Raw genomic sequence first — 17,266 nt, 5'->3', positions numbered from 1 at the left:
CAGTAAGTGTATTCCTGGGTTTAGGAGAGTGTATATAAGTGACCTAAGCATTATATTTGTACTGCCTTAGGATGAATAGTTAAAGACCCCAAGACACTGAAATCTCAGTCCATTCTGATGGTAAGGTTTTCTCACCCCCCCACCCCCATACACACACAAACTCACTCTCCTGCTGGTAATAGCTTATCTAAAGTGATCATTAAGTTGGGCCATTTCCAGCACAAATCCAGGTTTTCTCACCCTCCGCCACCCCCCACACAAACTCACTCTCCTGCTGGTAATAGCCCATCCAAAGTGACCACTCTCTTCACAATGTGTATGATAATCAAGGTGGGCCATTTCCTGCACAAATCCAGGTTCTCTCACCCCCTCACCCCCCCTCCAAAAACCACACACACAAACTCAATCTCCTGCTGGTAATAGCTTATCCAAAGTGACCACTCTCCCTACAACGTGCATGATAATCAAGGTGGGCCATTTCCAGCATAAATTCAGGTTTTCTCACCCCCCAACCCCCATACACACACAAACTCACTCTCCTGCTGGTAATAGCTCATCCAAAGTGACCACTCTCCCTACAATGTGCATGGTAATCAAGGTGGGTCATTTCCAGCACAGATCCAGGCTTTCTCACCCCCCCCCCCGGGAACACACACACACACACATAAACTCACTCTCCTGCTCATGTTCAAATAAATTGGTTAGTCTCTAAGGTGCCACAAGTACTCTCATCATGGAAGCTAAATATTTATCCCTCGCCTTTCTCATCAGTAGATCCCAGTATCACTGTCCCCCGTATACAGATGGGAACCTGAGGCTCAGAGAGGGGAAGTGACTTGCCCCAGGATCAGCCAGCAAGCCACACTAGGTCTAGAACTGAGCTCTCCTGAGAAGTAGGCCAGTGCTCTGCCCACTAGTCTACACTGCCACCAATTCCACTGTGGCACAGTTCTCTATGTAATCTCAGGTGATGGGGGATATGAGTCAACAGTGGTACCACTGAGAACAGTCTAGATCCATCCTCTTTGGAACCCTAGACACCATAGATTTAGTGAATTTGGTGCAAAAACTGAGGCAGAGCAGCCCACAGAGAGGCGGCGGAGCCAGGCCAATCATTTACCTGCTGGCCCAGGTGAGATCTTCCTTTTCCTCTTCCTCCGCTGGGTTCCCCTCTCAGCCCAGTTTTCAGAGGTATTCTGCAGCTCTGTCACTGGCAGTGTCTCTGTCCTGAGCAATCTTGGCGTTGGAGTCAGCCAGCTGGAGATGAGAGCCATTTCTTGAGGAACAGACGATTATTATTTATTTGTATTACAGTAGCATCTAGGAGTCCTGGTCAGGTACCAGAACCCAAGATATCATCCCCTTTCTTAAGAACTCTACTCAGAACAGAACTCCCTGAGACACCCACCTCACTGTTACAGTCTCTGGGCTGGAGAGGTGATTCTGCATCTCTAGGGGCTAGATACCTTTGAAAATCTGGCCCCAAGTGCCTTTTGAAACTGGGATTTATGCTCCTAAATTACTTAGGGTATGTCTACACTGTGATAAAAAATCCACTGCACTGAGCCACAGAACTGGGGTCAATCGACTCAGGCTTCTGGGACTTGTGCTGTGGGGCTAAAAATCGCAGTATAGAATTTTGGGCTTCGGCTGGAGCCCCGGCTCTGAAACATGGTGAGGGGCAGGGTCTCAAAGCCTGGGCTCCCACCTGAGCCCAAATGTCTACACTACAATTTTTAGCCCCTGCAGGCTGCCCTTGTAGATTGGCTTCCCGTTTGGAGCAGAAATCGGTGACATGGAGTCAGGTGTTTTCTTAGTGCCGTTTGTTTATTTGCAAGATGTTCACCATTCTGTTTCCCTGAACAGCAATGTTCACAGACTGCACACGCGAGAACCCCTCTTGCCGGGCCCAGGGTAAGGACATGCCCAGCTCCGAAAAGATCCTCCCACTTAAAGATTGTCTATGCTCCTTGGGTCACTGGGTGGGTGGCTATTATTTGTCAGCTGCACCAGGAATACTGATTGGATGAAGGCTCCCAGCTGCTAGAGGAGAAGTGACAGGGTCACAGATCTCTGTGTTCTGAAGAGAGGAAGAGTGGCTGGGTACATGTGTTTCCTTTTCCAGGAAAGATGCTCAGAACCTCAGCTGGTATAAAAGCCGCTGGAGCCATTGGGGTAGGAAGAGGCTCAGAGTGATGCCTTCAGGCAGCATTTACCAAAAGTGCGAAGAGTCCGACCAAGGGACGCTCAAGGAACAGGAGACAGAAATGGCTTTTGGGAGAGCAGGTAACCCCAGGCTGCATTAGTGGGAGAGTGCGCAATCATTTCCTGCTAATCAGCTCACTCCTTGATAACACGCCCTGATCCTGCAGACTCCACACCCCAGTGAAGCCAAGAGGAGGGCGGTGTCAGCGAGGTTTGCAGGATTGGGCCCTACTTATGGAGCGGCATTGTGCTCAGCAGCGAAGTCAGACTCGAAGGCAGGTCTGTACTCTGGGAGGGTGGCGTTTCATACATCACAGCAGGAGGTGCTGGGCAGAGCCAGGCTGAGAATTCCAGGCTTGTCTCAGCAGCATTTCATCAGATGTTTATGTTTGGTGCTTGCATACTCTGGCAATGAGGGGTTTAAAAGCGGGGGAGCAAGAGAGAGAGAGAGTGTATGGGGATGGAGGGGTGCTGTATGATGATAGATAGATAGATAGCTGTGGATGAACTGGTGTGTATGGAGATTGTGAGATAGATACGGATGGATGTGTGTGTATGGGGATGGAAAGATAGGTGGGGGGTATATGGAGATGGATGGAGGGGGGTGTATGGGGATGGATGGAGGAGGGTGTATGGGGATGGACGGATGGAGGAGTATGGGGATGGCTGGATGGGGTTGTATAGGGATGGCTAGCATTTATGGGATTGAACGGATAAATGGATAAATAGATCCATTTTGCATTCATATTGCACTCAGGACTAGTGTCCACAATGTACGAGTTGCTGGGCGCTGGAGCCCGTCGTACACAATTGCAGGTTATACCATCAGGAGCCTTGGCCCTGATCCCTGTCCCAGGCCCAGGGGTGGACGTGTTACGAGAGGCATTTCAGAGCCAGAGTTCTGCTGATCAGGCGGGATGTCCCTGCGTTGTGCAATAGGAACATGCCTCTTGCAATTCTGCGCTTACAGCAGATTTGTGCTTCTTTTCTTCCTCTTTTTTTACTTTCATTCCTGGGAAGTGAAGGGGGATACGTGTGTGTGTGTGTGTGTGTGGGAGGGGGCGCTGATTTGAGATGTAGGCGTTGGAGACACAGCTGCTTCCTTCCCCTCCCCAGCCCCGCTGCTGACAGCAGCACAGTGGGCTGGGGCAGTGGAGGAAGGGGGGGTTGGCTGGTGAGTACATGGTACTGTGCATGGAGCAACGCTCTGAACCAAGGGCTTGTCCCTGCCTGGAGGAGGCTACAGTGGCTGGGACAGAGCAGCACAGAGTGGGGGGCAGCCTCTCTGCCTGGCAGGCTTCATGGCGCATGAGTCTGCAGCAAGATGGGGAGGAATCTTAGAGGACAGTGTATGGGAGAGCATAGGGCACTGGGGGGGAGGCCAGGGCTGGCCATAGGGAGGTGGTACAAGCAACCATCAGGAGGGGAGCACTGACTGAACAGGGGGTGAGGGGGAGATGTAGGCAGGGGTTGCAGCCGCGGAGCTGTATCCTGATGGTGGAAGGCAGTCAAAGCAGAGAGAGGAAAGGGTGGGAGGTGAAACCCCAGGTAATCATCCCAGCATCTCACATGGATCTCATGGCCTGGCTCCCCCAAAGGATCCTTCGGAAAACAGAGGGGACTTCCAGAAAATGGGGTTCTCTTACTTCTGGGGCTTAGGCTCAATGGAAATCCAGGTGGGCAAATGATAGATAGATAGGGTGGATATAAGGAGCAATGGTCTCAAGTTGCAGTGCGGGAGGTCTAGGTTGGATATTAGGAAAAACTTTTTCACTAGGAGTGTGGTGAAGCACTGGAATGGGTTACCTAGGGAGGTGGTGGAATCTCCATCCTTAGAAGTTTTTAAGGCCCGGCTTGACAAAGCCCTGGCTGGGATGATTTGGTTGGGGATTGGTCCTGCTTTGAGCAGGGGGTTGGACTAGATGACCTCCTGATGTCTCTTTCAACCCTGATATTCTATGATTCTATAGGGATAGATAGATAGAGGGTGTGAATTCCCCTGCATGCTCTGTGCTACACAGAGATTCCTGACCCCAGTGGCACGTCCATCTCTATTTATGAATTACAATAATAGTGAATTCTGAATTCCCCTAGTGCCTTCCCCGCGAGGCTTCGAGCACACCTGCCCCCGCAGCACTGGTTTGCCAGAGGGCAGGGACCAATGCTCTAACCCCCGCTGTCTCTGCTCCTGCCTTCCAGGGAATTCCTTGCTGCAGTGCGGTAGGGGCCTGAATGGGGAGGAAAGGTCAGTATTAACCCTTTACGCTGTGCACGCCGTGTCGTTTGTGTTATGGGTCATCCTCCTCGCCATGGTGATTGGAAAGTGTAAGTATCCCGGAGTGCGTTTAGGACTATCACACAGGAATGGACCAGTGGAAAAGACCATGGTGAAATCCCGACTCCATTAAGTCAATGGCCAAACTCTCATTGGCTTCAGCAAGGCCAGGATTTCAGGCCAAGAGTCCCTCCCAGCCAGGTCCCCTTGTGTCTGTCAATGGCCAGTGTCAAGACACTGCAGGAGAAGGGATATAGGCCCCCGCAATGTGTTTCATTGTGCCATAGTGCTGCTAATTGTAAGACAAGGCTCATTAAGTCAGGCCACCTGCCCTCCAATTCACAGCAGTGGGGCACCTTCCCAGAGCCCACACTGTGAGCAGGAACACGCTGGTGTTTGATTCTTGAATGTATTCACAGGTACAAGTGAGTACAATGTGTGTTGGGATGCCCTCTAGCAGCTGCTCCACGCAGGATAACAGCCTAACTACTCCTGCCAGCTAAGGGAGTAGCTCCTGTAGCTCAAAAGGTCTTTGCTGTGGCAGGGATTCACGTCCTGCTGAGGAGCCTTGGTGGGTGTCATTACACAGAGCAGCCTCAGCGTTGTGAGCTCTAAGTGGTGTTTGAATTGAAGCCCCAGCTCCAGGAGTCTTGTGATTGGGTGAGAATCTGAGCTTTCATTTAAAAATACTGAGACGGATTCTAGTTGCAGAGAAAAGCTTGGGAAAGTGATGTAATGGCTCAGAAACCAGGAGCCAAAGAAAAGAAAAGTCTATTATTTTTCACAAATCTCTTGATTTTTAAGTCAATCTTGTGATTGGAGTTGGCCAGACTGCGCCAGGGCAGAGGTCATTCAGAGGGGACTCTGGGTGAAATCCTTGAAGCCAGTGAGGCACCTAAGGCTCCTACTGCAATCCACAAAACTCCCACTGAGCACTGTAGGCGCCTAAACTCACTCGACATCTCTAGGCATGCACACTCCTGCCTCCCTCGAGGCATCTGGATGCTTGTCTCCCACCTAAGCCCCTATACAAATCCTTTCTGCTCCTCTGCCAGGGAGGAGGGATTTGAACCTGGGTCGCCCACATCCCAAGTGAGTGTTCTGACCATTGGGCTATAAATTGTAAAGTGGGCAGCAGCACCTCCTCCCCTGCATTTTGTGTAGAACGAGGTAGGCACCTAACTCATTCCCAAAAGACACTACTTAGGTGCCTAAGCCAGGAGAGGACTTCCTGTTTGTGGATCACTAGTGAAGCTAGATACTTCCCATTCCTGCAGCCTGGACTAGCATGCCCCCTAGCTCTGAGAAAAGGGCGGGGATGGCTCATCAGTATCTCCCATTGGCTACTTACACAGCTCCCCGCCTAGCGTGCTGGGTTTTGGGGATTGCACTCAGATGCATTGCTCTCCCCAGTCATTGTATCGGAACCTGGGCATGTAACTTGGCTTTGTGGGTGTTCCTGGGATTTTCTAGGCACTGTGGTGCTCAGCATTGCAATGCCAAAATCCCTTTGGGGATATCACCCTCAGAGATTATCTCCCTAGGGGGAAGTTGGAAAGTAGAAATGCAGCATGTCGCTCTACGCTGTGAACCCAAATCGAAAACTCAGCCCCCCCCCCAACCCCCCAAATCATATAAACAACAGCTGGCGTCTGTCCTTCTGTCTAGACTCGGAGATGTCCAAGGAGCTGGAGCAGTTGCGGACTGGTCAATCCATGCTGAGAGGCAACGGTAACAATTCAGTTTACTTATGAGTGTCCGTGTATTTGTATTATTGATGTTGCCCCTTTGGCAGAAGCAAAATCGGAGGTGCTGTCGGGTTTGCTCCTGTTAGGTGGAGCAATCGCTGCTCCCAAGCAGGTCTGTTCTCGCTGTGATCTTGTTTTGTTACAACATCTTGTTCCCTTGAACACAGCAGGAACAAACAGCTGCAGGCTGTTCCCTGTCTCGGAAATCCCCCGTCTGCCCCTTCAGCTCTGTGCCCAAGAAACTCCATCTCTGCTTCCTGACAGGGTCCCGCTCACAGCTTCTCCAGCCTCCCTCATACACAGGCTGCTCCGAGCACCTGGGGCTACAACCAGGGTGCCCCTCGACGCACACGGCTCTTTCCTGCCATGCAGCCTGGTGCCTTGGGTGGTCACTTTCATTGTCTGCAGCTGTTTCACTACATAAATGAGGTTGATTGCTCCTCCTGTTGGGTCTAAAAGTGGATACTTGGAACTCATTGGCTATAACAAGGACTGTGATTGTCTATGGATCCCAGACTCGCCTGTTAGGTGTATTATGGCAGCACCCAGGAGCCCCAGTTATGAACCAGGACTCCATTGTGTGAGGTGCTGTACAAACATAGTACACAAAGCCAGTTCCTGCCCCAAAGAGCTTCCAACCTAAGTGTAAGACATGGGATGATAGGTGGAGACAGACAGACAGGGAGAGGGACACAGGGAAACAAGAAATACCAAACCTCTCTTCTTTTCTGTTCTGCTCCGATTAACTAACTAATGGTTTGATCTGAAACCCACCGAACCAATAGAAAGGCTCCCATTGTCTTCAGTGGTGTTTGGCTCAGGGTCTATCTAATTAGCTAGAATCATAGAATGATAGAATCATAGAATATCAGGGTTGGAAGGGACCTCAGGAGGTCATCTAGTCCAACCCGCTGCTCAAAGCAGGACCAATCCCCAATTAAATCATCCCAGCCAGGGCTTTGTCAAGCCTGACCTTCAAAACTTCTAAGGAAGGAGATTCTACCACCTCCCTAGGTAATGCATTCCAGTGTTTCACCACCCTCCTAGTGAAAAAGTTTTTCCTAATATCCAACCTAAACCTCCCCCACTGCAACTTGAGACCATTACTCCTTGTCCTGTCCTCTTCTACCACTGAGAATAGTCTAGAACCATCCTCTCTGGAACCACCTCTCAGGTAGTTGAAAGCAGCTATCAAATCCCCCCTCATTCTTCTCTTCTGCAGACTAAACAATCCCAGTTCCCTCAGCCTCTCCTCATAAGTCATGTGTTCCAGACCCCTAATAATTTTTGTTGCCCTTTGCTGGACTCTCTCCAATTTATCCACATCCTTCTTGAAGTGTGGGGCCCAAAACTGGACACAGTACTCCAGATGAGGCCTCACCAATGTCGAGTAGAGGGGGACGATCACGTCCCTCGATCTGCTTGCTATGCCCCTACTTATACATCCCAAAATGCCATTGGCCTTCTTGGCAACAAGGGCACACTGCTGACTCATATCCAACTTCTCGTCTACTGTCACCCCTAGGTCCTTTTCCGCAGAACTGCTGCCTAGCCATTCGGTCCCTAGTCTGTAGCTGTGCATTGGGTTCTTCCATCCTAAGTGCAGGACCCTGCACTTATCCTTATTGAACCTCATCAGATTTCTTTTGGCCCAATCCTCCAATTTGTCTAGGTCCCTCTGTATCCTATCCCTGCCCTCCAGCGTATCTACCACTCCTCCCAGTTTAGTATCATCCGCAAATTTGCTGAGAATGCAATCCACACCATCCTCCAGATCATTTATGAAGATATTGAACAAAACCGGCCCCAGGACCGACCCTTGGGGCACTCCACTTGACACCGGCTGCCAACTAGACATGGAGCCATTGATCACTACCCGTTGAGCCCGACAATCTAGCCAACTTTCTACCCACCTTATAGTGCATTCATCCAGCCCATACTTCTTTAACTTGCTGACAAGAATACTGTGGGAGACTGTGTCAAAAGCTTTGCTAAAGTCAAGAAACAATACATCCACTGCTTTCCCTTCATCCACAGAACCAGTAATCTCATCATAAAAGGCGATTAGATTAGTCAGGCATGACCTTCCCTTGGTGAATCCATGCTGACTGTTCCTGATCACTTTCCTCTCATGTAAGTGCTTCAGGATTGATTCTTTGAGGACCTGCTCCATGATCCAGCTAGGTTCCTGTCTGCATTAGGGACGTTTGCACCATCGTTGCTCATAGATGTTACAGCCAGAAGGGACTGTTATGGGCCTCTAGTCTGACCTCCTGCATAGCAGAGGCCACAGAATCCCACCCAGCGATTCCTATATCCAGCCCATATCTGGTAGTCGAGCTGGAGTGGAGCTTTTAGGAAGAGAAAGACAATCTTTTTATAATTCCAGGTGATGGAGAACCTGCCCCTTGTCTACAGACCATGTCCTGATAGGTAAATGCTGATGCAAACCACTAATGTAGACACACACTGGGATAATGCAAAGTAGGACTCACATCAATGGGTCTAATCCTGGTAACCTGGGCAAGCCTTGTGCCACGTGTCTGCACTAGGGATTTGCACCAGTCCACGGTGACACTAGTACAAATTTCCCTAGTCTGGATGGGCCCTAACTAAACTCACTAATGCTGTCCCCAGGCAGGGCTGGTAGCTGGAGGTGGGGTCTGAGTGAATGAACACAAGTCAGGGAGCCCCGAGTTCTAATCTTGCTTCACTACCTGGCCTGGGGCAAGTCGCTCTCCATCTCGGAGCCTGAGTCATGGACCGTCATGGCCAGGGGACGAAAGGAAATCCACCCGCGCCGCCTCTTCCCAGGAAGGAAACCAGCCCCGGGAGACCCCAGTACCTGACAGACCCACTCTGCTAGGGAACACGGCCCTGCCCCACGAGATGAAGAGAGGGGTAGTTCCCAGCTCACCGGCCTCTGTCTCTTCCAGGCTCCAAGACAGCGAAGCAACTGGAGACACTTCATTTCAACCAGTCCGCCATGCACAGCACTGGTACGTACTGAAGCCCTCACAGACGCAAAGCCCAGCATCACCTCTACGAACCTCCTGCACCCCAGTCACGTCACTCCTCCTCCTTCCAAGCTCCCCCCAACGTCCCCCATTCCCTGGCCACCTCCTTGTTCCCGCTGAGCCCTGGGTCCCCTCCCAGGAACGTGATCAGCCCTGTTTATCTCTCAGAGGTGGAGCTGGCCACGGAGCTGAAGAGGCTGCAGTCGGACCAGGCCACGCTGAGAGTGGAAGGTGAGTGCCCATGGCGGGGCGGGGGGCAGGGAGCAGGGCTCAGGCAGAGGAGGGGGTGGAGAACAGCAGAAAGAAGAGAGCGGGGTGGAGAATCCCAGCGCCAGGTTCCCATGGCGATTTGGGATCCATTCCACCCTACCCCACCAGGCCAGCCCGCGCAAGCAGCATTTGGGATCAAGTCACCGAGGCTGGAAACCAGGGCCCTGCCCTACTCTGGGTGACCCACCGGAGGGGCGGGGACACAGCCAGTGCCCACAGAGCCTCTGCACTCAGGGCTCCTCTTGTACCAGGCTCACTGTGTGTGACTAGCTGGGGTGAACTGGGGAAGCCAGTTCACTCTTCAGTTCCAGGGATTCTCACCCCAGGTGCATTCCCGGTCACTGCAGGAGTCTCTGGCCTTTAAGGATTCCCATGGGCTGGGCTGCTACAGAGGGGGGATCTGGCTGTTTCTTTCTCCCTAGGTTCACTTGGGACCGCTAGGAGAGGGGATATGTGTTTTGGAAGCAGGGGAGGGCCGAGGGGAGGGAGATGGGGATGGTGACTTATTAGTGGCTGAGGGGAGGCAGGTAGATTAAAGGGCTGGGCAGAAGATGACCCAGGTGTAATAAACTGGGGAGCCAGAGGTAGGGAATTGTGGGGCAGGGCAGTGTGCCTGGGTGTGAGGCGAGGGCAGGGCTCCTGCTGAGGTTTGGGGGCGGGGACCTGGTTTTAGATGAATGATTTTGACCCTTGTGAAAGGTTCAGGTTCAGCTGGTGATTCCGGCCAGTCCCTAATGACTGTATCAGACTGACCGTGTAACAAGCTCTGTGACTCCTGCTGCTGGGATAGGGGCCCACTTCAGTGTCACAGCCAGGCCCCAAATCCCAGTGTTTACGACCTGCACACAGGTGTGCCAGGCCCAGCTGCACACACCCGCTGCTCTAGTTGACCTCTGGCAGCTTCTGAAGTACAGAATATGGTGAGCGCCACTCGAGGCTCACAGACTGTTTAAAGGGATACAACCCTATTCCTACATGTGACAGTGTGTTGTGTTTGCAGTGTCGGAGGGTCTGGCCAAAGCGAAAAGTGACAGAGATAACATCAGGGCTGAGGCCTACAAGATTCTGGATGCTGTCCAGAAAAGGAACGGTGAGACACACGCCAGCCTCGACTTGCTGAGACTGTCAGCTCTTCACGGCAGGGACCGTCTTTCTGTTCTGTGTTTGTACCATGCCTGACACAACGGGGCCTGATCTATGACTGCGGCATCTAAGCACTGCCATAATACATGTAATAAATAATGTACGGCACCCAGCAAATGGGGGCCTGGGCCATGGCACCTCGTGCAGTTAGGATTCCTGCTCCTTTTCCCCACAAGCAGTGATAATGTTCAGGGGGCTAACTGGGATTTCCCCTAGGTTGTCAAGGAGTCAGTTTTGTCTAATAGTTAGAGCAGGGGACTGGAATGCAGGACATCTGGGTTCTATTCCCATCTCTGAGAGGTATATGAAGTCTAGTGGTTAGAGCAGAGGGCTGGCCACTGGGACTCCTGGCTTCTATTCCCAGCTCCTTGAGGCCAATGTTGTCCAGTGCAGTGGCTTTCAACCTGTGATACGCAGACCCCTGGGGGTCTGCAGACTATGTCTAAGATTTCCAAAGGGGTCTGCACCACCATTAGAAATGTTTTAAAGGGCTGTAAACAAAAAAGGTTGAAAACCACTGGGCTAGTGATTAGAGCAGGTGAGGCCAGAAATCAGGACTCCTGAGTTCTCTTCCTAGCTTGGGAATGGTCTTGAGCAAGTTACTGCACCTCTGTCTGTCTCAGTTTCCCCCCCTCTGTAAATTAAGGGTGACGCTTCCCCACCTTGGCTAGGCGCGTTGAGGTCATTGGCTAAAGGGTACTGGGCAGATGCTATTATTGTCCGTTGCAGTCCAGCGCTGAGAGTGACCTCTGCCTGTCTTGCATTGCAGACTCTGCCTGCAGCATTTGTCCAGCCGGCTGGCTGCTGAATTCAGGGACCTGCTACTACTTCTCCACAGTGCGTAAACACTGGTCCTATGCCAAGCAGGCCTGCAAAGACCAAGGTGCCGAGCTGATTATTATTGATAACCCACAAAAGCAGGTAAGTCAGGCTCACTGAGTCAAGCTACACAGCTCGGACAGGGCGTGGAGATGATCTCCCAGCAATTGGGAGGCTCTTGGCATGAGAGAGATGCCTGGGGACAGGATAGTAGCTGACGTTTCTCTGCTCAGTGCCTAGGAAACACATTATGCACTGGTGTAAAGATGTGCACAAGAAGGGCAACAAAAATGATCAGGGGGTTGGAACAGCTTCCAGATGAGGAGAAATTAAAAAGAGTGGGACTGTTCAGCTTGGAAAAGAGACGGCTAAGGCTCTTTTGTGACAGAGGCTATAAAACCAGGATGGGTGCGGAGACAGTGAATAAAGAAGTGTTATTGACCCTTCACAGAACACAAGAAGTAGGCGTCACCTGATGAAATTGATAGGCAGCAGGTTTAAACCAAACCTAAGGAGGTATTTCTTCACACAGCACACAGTCAGTCTGAGGAACTCACTGCCAGGGGATGTTGTGGAGGCCAAAAGTATAACTAGGGTCAAAAAAGAATGAGATGAGTTCCTGGAGGAGAGGTCCATCAATGGCTATTAGCCAAGATGGTCAGGGATGTAACCCCATGCTCTGGGTGTCCCTAAGCCTCTGACTGCCAGAAGCTGGGATTGGATAACAAGGTGTTGGGGACACTGGGGCATGGCCACTAGGTAACTCGAGGGGATGGAAGACCACGAGTGTCGATGAAGCCCCCTCGCACTAGGCCCAAGTGTCCTTGGCCCCCCCTCCTGCCTGAAGGCACTCGCAGCAGCTCTGCGTACTAGGCCCAAGTGTCCTTGGCCCCCCCCGCCTGGAGGCACACACAGCAGTTATGCTGAGAATCTGCAACAGTATGTTGCAGAGTCAGACTGCCTGAAACTAAACAAGGCCAAACAGGGCAGATATGGAAGAACAATGCTAAATAAAGCAGCTTTATGTATAGTTTAACAAATGATACAAAGAATCAGGGAACTAGATTGGCTGGCTATATGGATACTTGGGGCAGCTTGCTATTGGACAAGTATGCTGGAAAAAAGGATGTATAAAAGCCTGTGTAACTTCCTGCTCTGTTGTGCAGGATTTGAGATTTTATTCTCCCTGTACCTTTTTGCAGCTGCAAATAAACTTTTCTGCTTCTCCACCCCGTTGTGATTATTGGGTGTAGCACACCGGGTAACGAACCACTCAAGCTGTTGTTCAGCCTCTCGGCACTGGGTGCCGGCAACAAAGGGATAGATTACTCAATAATTGCCCTGTTCTGTTCATGTCCTCTGAAGCACCTGGCCCTGGCCACTGTCGCAAGACAGGACACTGGGCTAGATGGGCCATTGGCTTGACCCAGTATGGCCACTCTTAGGTAGCCATTTGCAGTGCACAAGAAATTGTCTTGGCCCTACAAAACCCAGGGACCATGCTACATATACTTGAGCACCATCTATTGGCACAGGATCGAGTAGCAAACCACTTCCCAGAACACAGACTTCAAGCACTCCCCCAACTCCCAAGAGTCACTGCACAATTCATCCCAAGCGCCAGTCAGGCTGCTGGGGACCCTCAGGCAAGTCAGCCTGACAGCTCCAGGGAAGCTCCCTGGGAAGGGAACCTTTGCGGGAATCAGAGAGAGACCCCTGATTGTAAGGAGTGATGGGGAAAGGGTTTGGAGACACAGCGTCTGGTGGAGGACTGGGATCCATGAGATCGTGGTCACTTGGGAGCTCCCTGATGTTTCCTGCCTAGCCTCCATGTCCACATGGTGCTTCCACATCCATCCAGAGCCGCAGCTCCCTCAGCAGGTCCTTTGGGAGGGGAGCCAGCCTGGTCTAGTGGTGCAGGACAAGCCTGGGAGCCAGGACAGCTGGGTCCTACTCGCTGCTCTGCCACTGACCTTCTGTGTGACCTGGCACAAATCACCATGCCTTAGTTTCCCCTCTCACCCTTGGTTTTGTCTGTTGGATCGTAAGCTCTTTGGGGCAGGGAGCGTCTTTCACTAGGTGTCTGTGAAGCACCTGGCACAATGGGGCCTCGATCTCAGTCGCTGCCTAACCCAATGGGCCACATCTTGGCACAAGGAGAACAACAGAGAGCCAGAGAGGAGTACGGGCTGTGTGAGGTGGGATTGGGGTGGTGCCTTAGATTTGGGCCATATTTTATTGCAATCAATCATTTTCTTTTTTCAGGAGTTTTTGACAAAGAACACTAACGGCAAGCAGTACTGGATTGGCCTGCACGACGTTAGCAATGAAGGGACATTTATATGGGTCGACGACAGTTCTGTGTCATACAGGTCAGCCCAATCCCGCTCACTGGTACATGAGGGCAGGGTGGGGGGTTGGCTCTGGTGCAACTGGCCAATCAGTACGTTTCAAACACATTGAGTCATTGGCTGAGTGGGTGGAGCTGCCCTTTCTTGATTCATCTTCCATCTGCTCTGCTCTTTAAACTGTCCAGGGTTTCCCCACAGGGAACCAGAGCTAGTGCGGTAGAGAACAAAGTGGTGGATGATGCTCAGCTTTAAATTGTCACCTTCAGCTGAGCAGTAGCAGTTTTCAGGGTCTTACGGGGCAGTTTCCCCTTTGAGAAGAAATTGGTGGAATCTGGCTCCTTCTTAGTGTAACTTGTTTATTTACACTAGACCTGGGGCAGAGGTATCACCAACAGCACCCAGGTCAGTCCCCTCTTGCATAAACCTCATCCCAAATAGCCCAGTGTTCCCAGGAAGTGACTCTATCCTGAGAATTAACTCCACGTAGAGAGTCAGGCTGGAAGTGAGGACTGACCAAAGAGAACGTGGATCACAGCACTAACCATGCAGGGTGTCCTCCAAGCCTGGTCAGTGCTCAGCTACTCAGGAAAAGCACTTGTAAGACTGTGGGTAACTCTCACTGTAACAGTATGGCCCTGATCCACCACTGTATTACCCCAGGTTTACACCAGTGTAAATTCCATTGAAGTTAATAGCTAGACCAGTTTAAAACTGGAGTAACAGAGGTCAGTCAGGCCCTATATCATTACACTTGGCTCTTATCCAGTGCTCTGTAACAGTCAGCCTCAAACCACTTTCCAGAGGGTGAGGCCGGATCACCCTCTCTGGGGGCTTAAGTGGGATTTCAGGGAGTGCATTTCACCAGGGCTTCCCTCGAATGCCTAGCTGAGTTTGCTACTCTCTTTGATCCCCAGCAACTGGGATCGAGGGGAGCCCAACAATTTTGGCAGTGGTGAGGACTGTGTGATGATGCTCAAAGATGGGAAGTGGAACGACGCTGCGTGTACGATGAATGGGGATGGCTGGATCTGTGAAAAGAAGTGGATTTGTTAAACAGTGGCCAGGAGGAACACAACACAGCCAGTGCATCTTAATAACCACAGAGCCACCCCGCTGCCCTCTGCCCCTTCCATGCAAGGTCTGCCAGCTCTTTACAAACTTCAGTGCATTAAACCTCACAGATCTCACCTCTTCCACTCTTGGGAGCAAGGTACTATCACCCCAACTTTATAGCTGGCGAAACTGAAGCACAGGGACTTACCCAGGTCACAGCAGTGAATCAGTGGAAGAGACTGGATTAGTACCCAGGAGTCCTGACTCCCAGTCCCCGGCTCTTATTACACCACAGTATTTCACATGGCTGGAAACAGGAGTCCTGACCACTACTGCTCTAACCACTAAACCATCCTCCCCGCCAAGAGCCAGGGATAGAACCCAGGAATCCTGACTCTCAACCCCCCTGACTCTAATCCCTAGACCCCATTCAACTCCCAGAGCTGGGAAAAGATCCTAAGTGCCCTGAATTCCAGCCCCTGCTCTAACTATTAGACAAAACAGACTCTTTCACAATGTGGCAATTTATTGGGTGGAAAACCCAGCTAGCCCCCTGAACTATATTAATCCATTATCAGCATTTATGGGGAAAGGGGGCAGAATCCTTACTGCACAAGAAGTCAAATTTTAGAACCTGCCAGTCAATCCCATCAACATGGTATAGATCTGGTCATTTCTCTATAGTAAAGGATGTGACCAACTTCCTGGTTTAATGCAAATTTTCCTCCCCTGCTAACTAGGGCTAAAATTTACACAGCTCCAGCCGCCGCTACTGCCCCGGGGCCCTTTAAATCCCCGCCTGAGCCCTGCTGCCGAAGCCCTGGGGTAGCAGCGGCGGGGCTCCGGAGGGGATTTAAAGGGCCGGGGCGGTAGCGGTGGCTAGAGCCCCAAGCCCTTTAAATCCCCGCCTGAACCCTGCTGCCGAGCCCTGGGGTAGGGGTGGGGGGGCTCTGGCGGGGATTTAAAGAGCCCCGGAGCTCCAGTCACTGCTACTGCCCCAGCCCTTTAAATCCCCGCCGGAGCCCTGCTGCCGAAGCCCTGGGGTAGCGGCGGTGGGGCTCCGGCGGGCATTTAAAGGGCCGGGGCAGTAGTGGTGGCTGGAGCCCCGGGGCCCTTTAAATCCCCAATGGAGCCTGGCCACCGCTACCCCAGGGCTCGGGCAGCTGGGTTCAGGTGGGGATTTAAAGGGCCGGGGCAGTAGTGGCGGCTGGAGCCCCGGGGCCCTTTAAATCCCCAATAGAGCCCAGCCACCGCTACCCCAGGGCTCGGGCAGCTGGGCTCAGGTGGGGATTTAAAGGGCTCGGGGCTCTGGCAGCTGCTACCACAGCGAAGCCCCAGGCCCTTTAAAGCTCTGCCAGAGTGCAGAGCCCGGGGGTAGCGGTGACAGCCGGGAGCCCCCAGGGCTCCTCAGTGATTTAAAAGGCCCAGGGCTCAGCTGCGGTAGCGGCAGCTGGAGCCCTGGGCCCTTTAAATCGCTCCCGAGCCTCCCAGCCACCTCTGCAGCTGGTAGCTCGGGTGTGATTTAAAGGGCCCCGGGCTCCCAGCCGCCACTACCGCAGCTGGAGCCCTGGCCTGGGGAGTTAAGGCCCTGCCTCTTCCAGTTGAGGCCACGCCCCTGCTCCGGACTCTGGCGTACCGGTAAGTCCTCTAACTTACTTTCACCCCTGGGGGCACCCCAGGGATGTGGGGAGCTCAGGGACTAGTGGGTAGGGTTGCCAGGTCTCCAGTTTTTGACTAGAACGTCTGGTCGAAAAGGGAAACTAGCAGCGTCCAGTCAGCACAGCTGACCGGACACTAAAAGTCCAGTTACGTGCAGTAACCCGCCTCTGCCACCGGGGAGCAGGAAGAGCAGCAGCTGTTGCTGGAGAAGCGGCTCCGCTCAGCAGCTGCTGCTCTTCCGGACCCTCCAGGCCTGACAGACAGAACTGATTGGCTCCTGGATTGGTCGCCAAAGTAGATACCAGTGCCGTCCGGGGGGGGCAGGGGGTAACCTGTCTGCCTCCCGCCCCGATTTCCCCAGCCCCTCACTCCAGGGGCCGACCTCCCTCACTCTGCTGTGCCCTGATTTCCCCTCCCCAGCCCCTCGCTCCAGGGACCCCCCCACCCCACTGTGCCCCCAAAAAGTTATGGTTTGCTGAATATGATTATCCTATCTTTTTATATCTAACGTTATGAATATTGATTGTATACCTGCATTTCAAATGTGTTTGCTCCCGGGGTCACACCCACAAGACAGCTTACTTCTAGTCTGGCCAGCACATTGTCAAGGGATTATACAAGTTGAATGGCCCATCAAAGAACACTTAACTCACACTGGACCATAGAAAAGGCTTATCCCTACCTGATGGACTTTCCAGCTAGAGTATGGGTCATGGCCTCTGTTAT

At 52.2% G+C, this 17,266-nt stretch overlaps 1 protein-coding gene across 2 annotated transcripts; it reads left to right on the top strand.

The window, feature by feature from the left end:
* The first annotated feature begins 1,999 nt into the window (after positions 1–1,999).
* On the top strand, positions 2,000–15,801 carry LOC125629803 (C-type lectin domain family 4 member G). 2 transcript variants are annotated; one of them, XM_048835190.2, is made up of 9 exons: positions 2,002–2,286; positions 4,405–4,530; positions 6,149–6,211; positions 9,165–9,227; positions 9,414–9,476; positions 10,516–10,605; positions 11,428–11,579; positions 13,743–13,849; positions 14,743–15,799. In XM_048835190.2, exons 1-9 carry the CDS (start codon positions 2,196–2,198, stop codon positions 14,879–14,881), a joined length of 894 nt encoding a protein of 297 aa, XP_048691147.2. In that variant the 5' UTR covers positions 2,002–2,195; the 3' UTR covers positions 14,882–15,799. The 2 variants fall into 2 exon arrangements, with proteins under 2 accessions (XP_074977645.1, XP_048691147.2); XM_075121544.1 differs by lacking the exon at positions 4,405–4,530 and having other exon boundaries at positions 2,000–2,286; positions 14,743–15,801.
* Positions 15,802–17,266: the final 1,465 nt, after the last annotated feature.

This window comes from Caretta caretta, chromosome 20 (genome assembly GCF_965140235.1).
Source record: "Caretta caretta isolate rCarCar2 chromosome 20, rCarCar1.hap1, whole genome shotgun sequence".
NCBI lineage: Eukaryota > Metazoa > Chordata > Testudines > Cheloniidae > Caretta > Caretta caretta.
The sequence above is the reverse complement of the archived record's forward strand: the minus strand, read 5'-3'. Positions and strand labels throughout refer to the sequence as shown.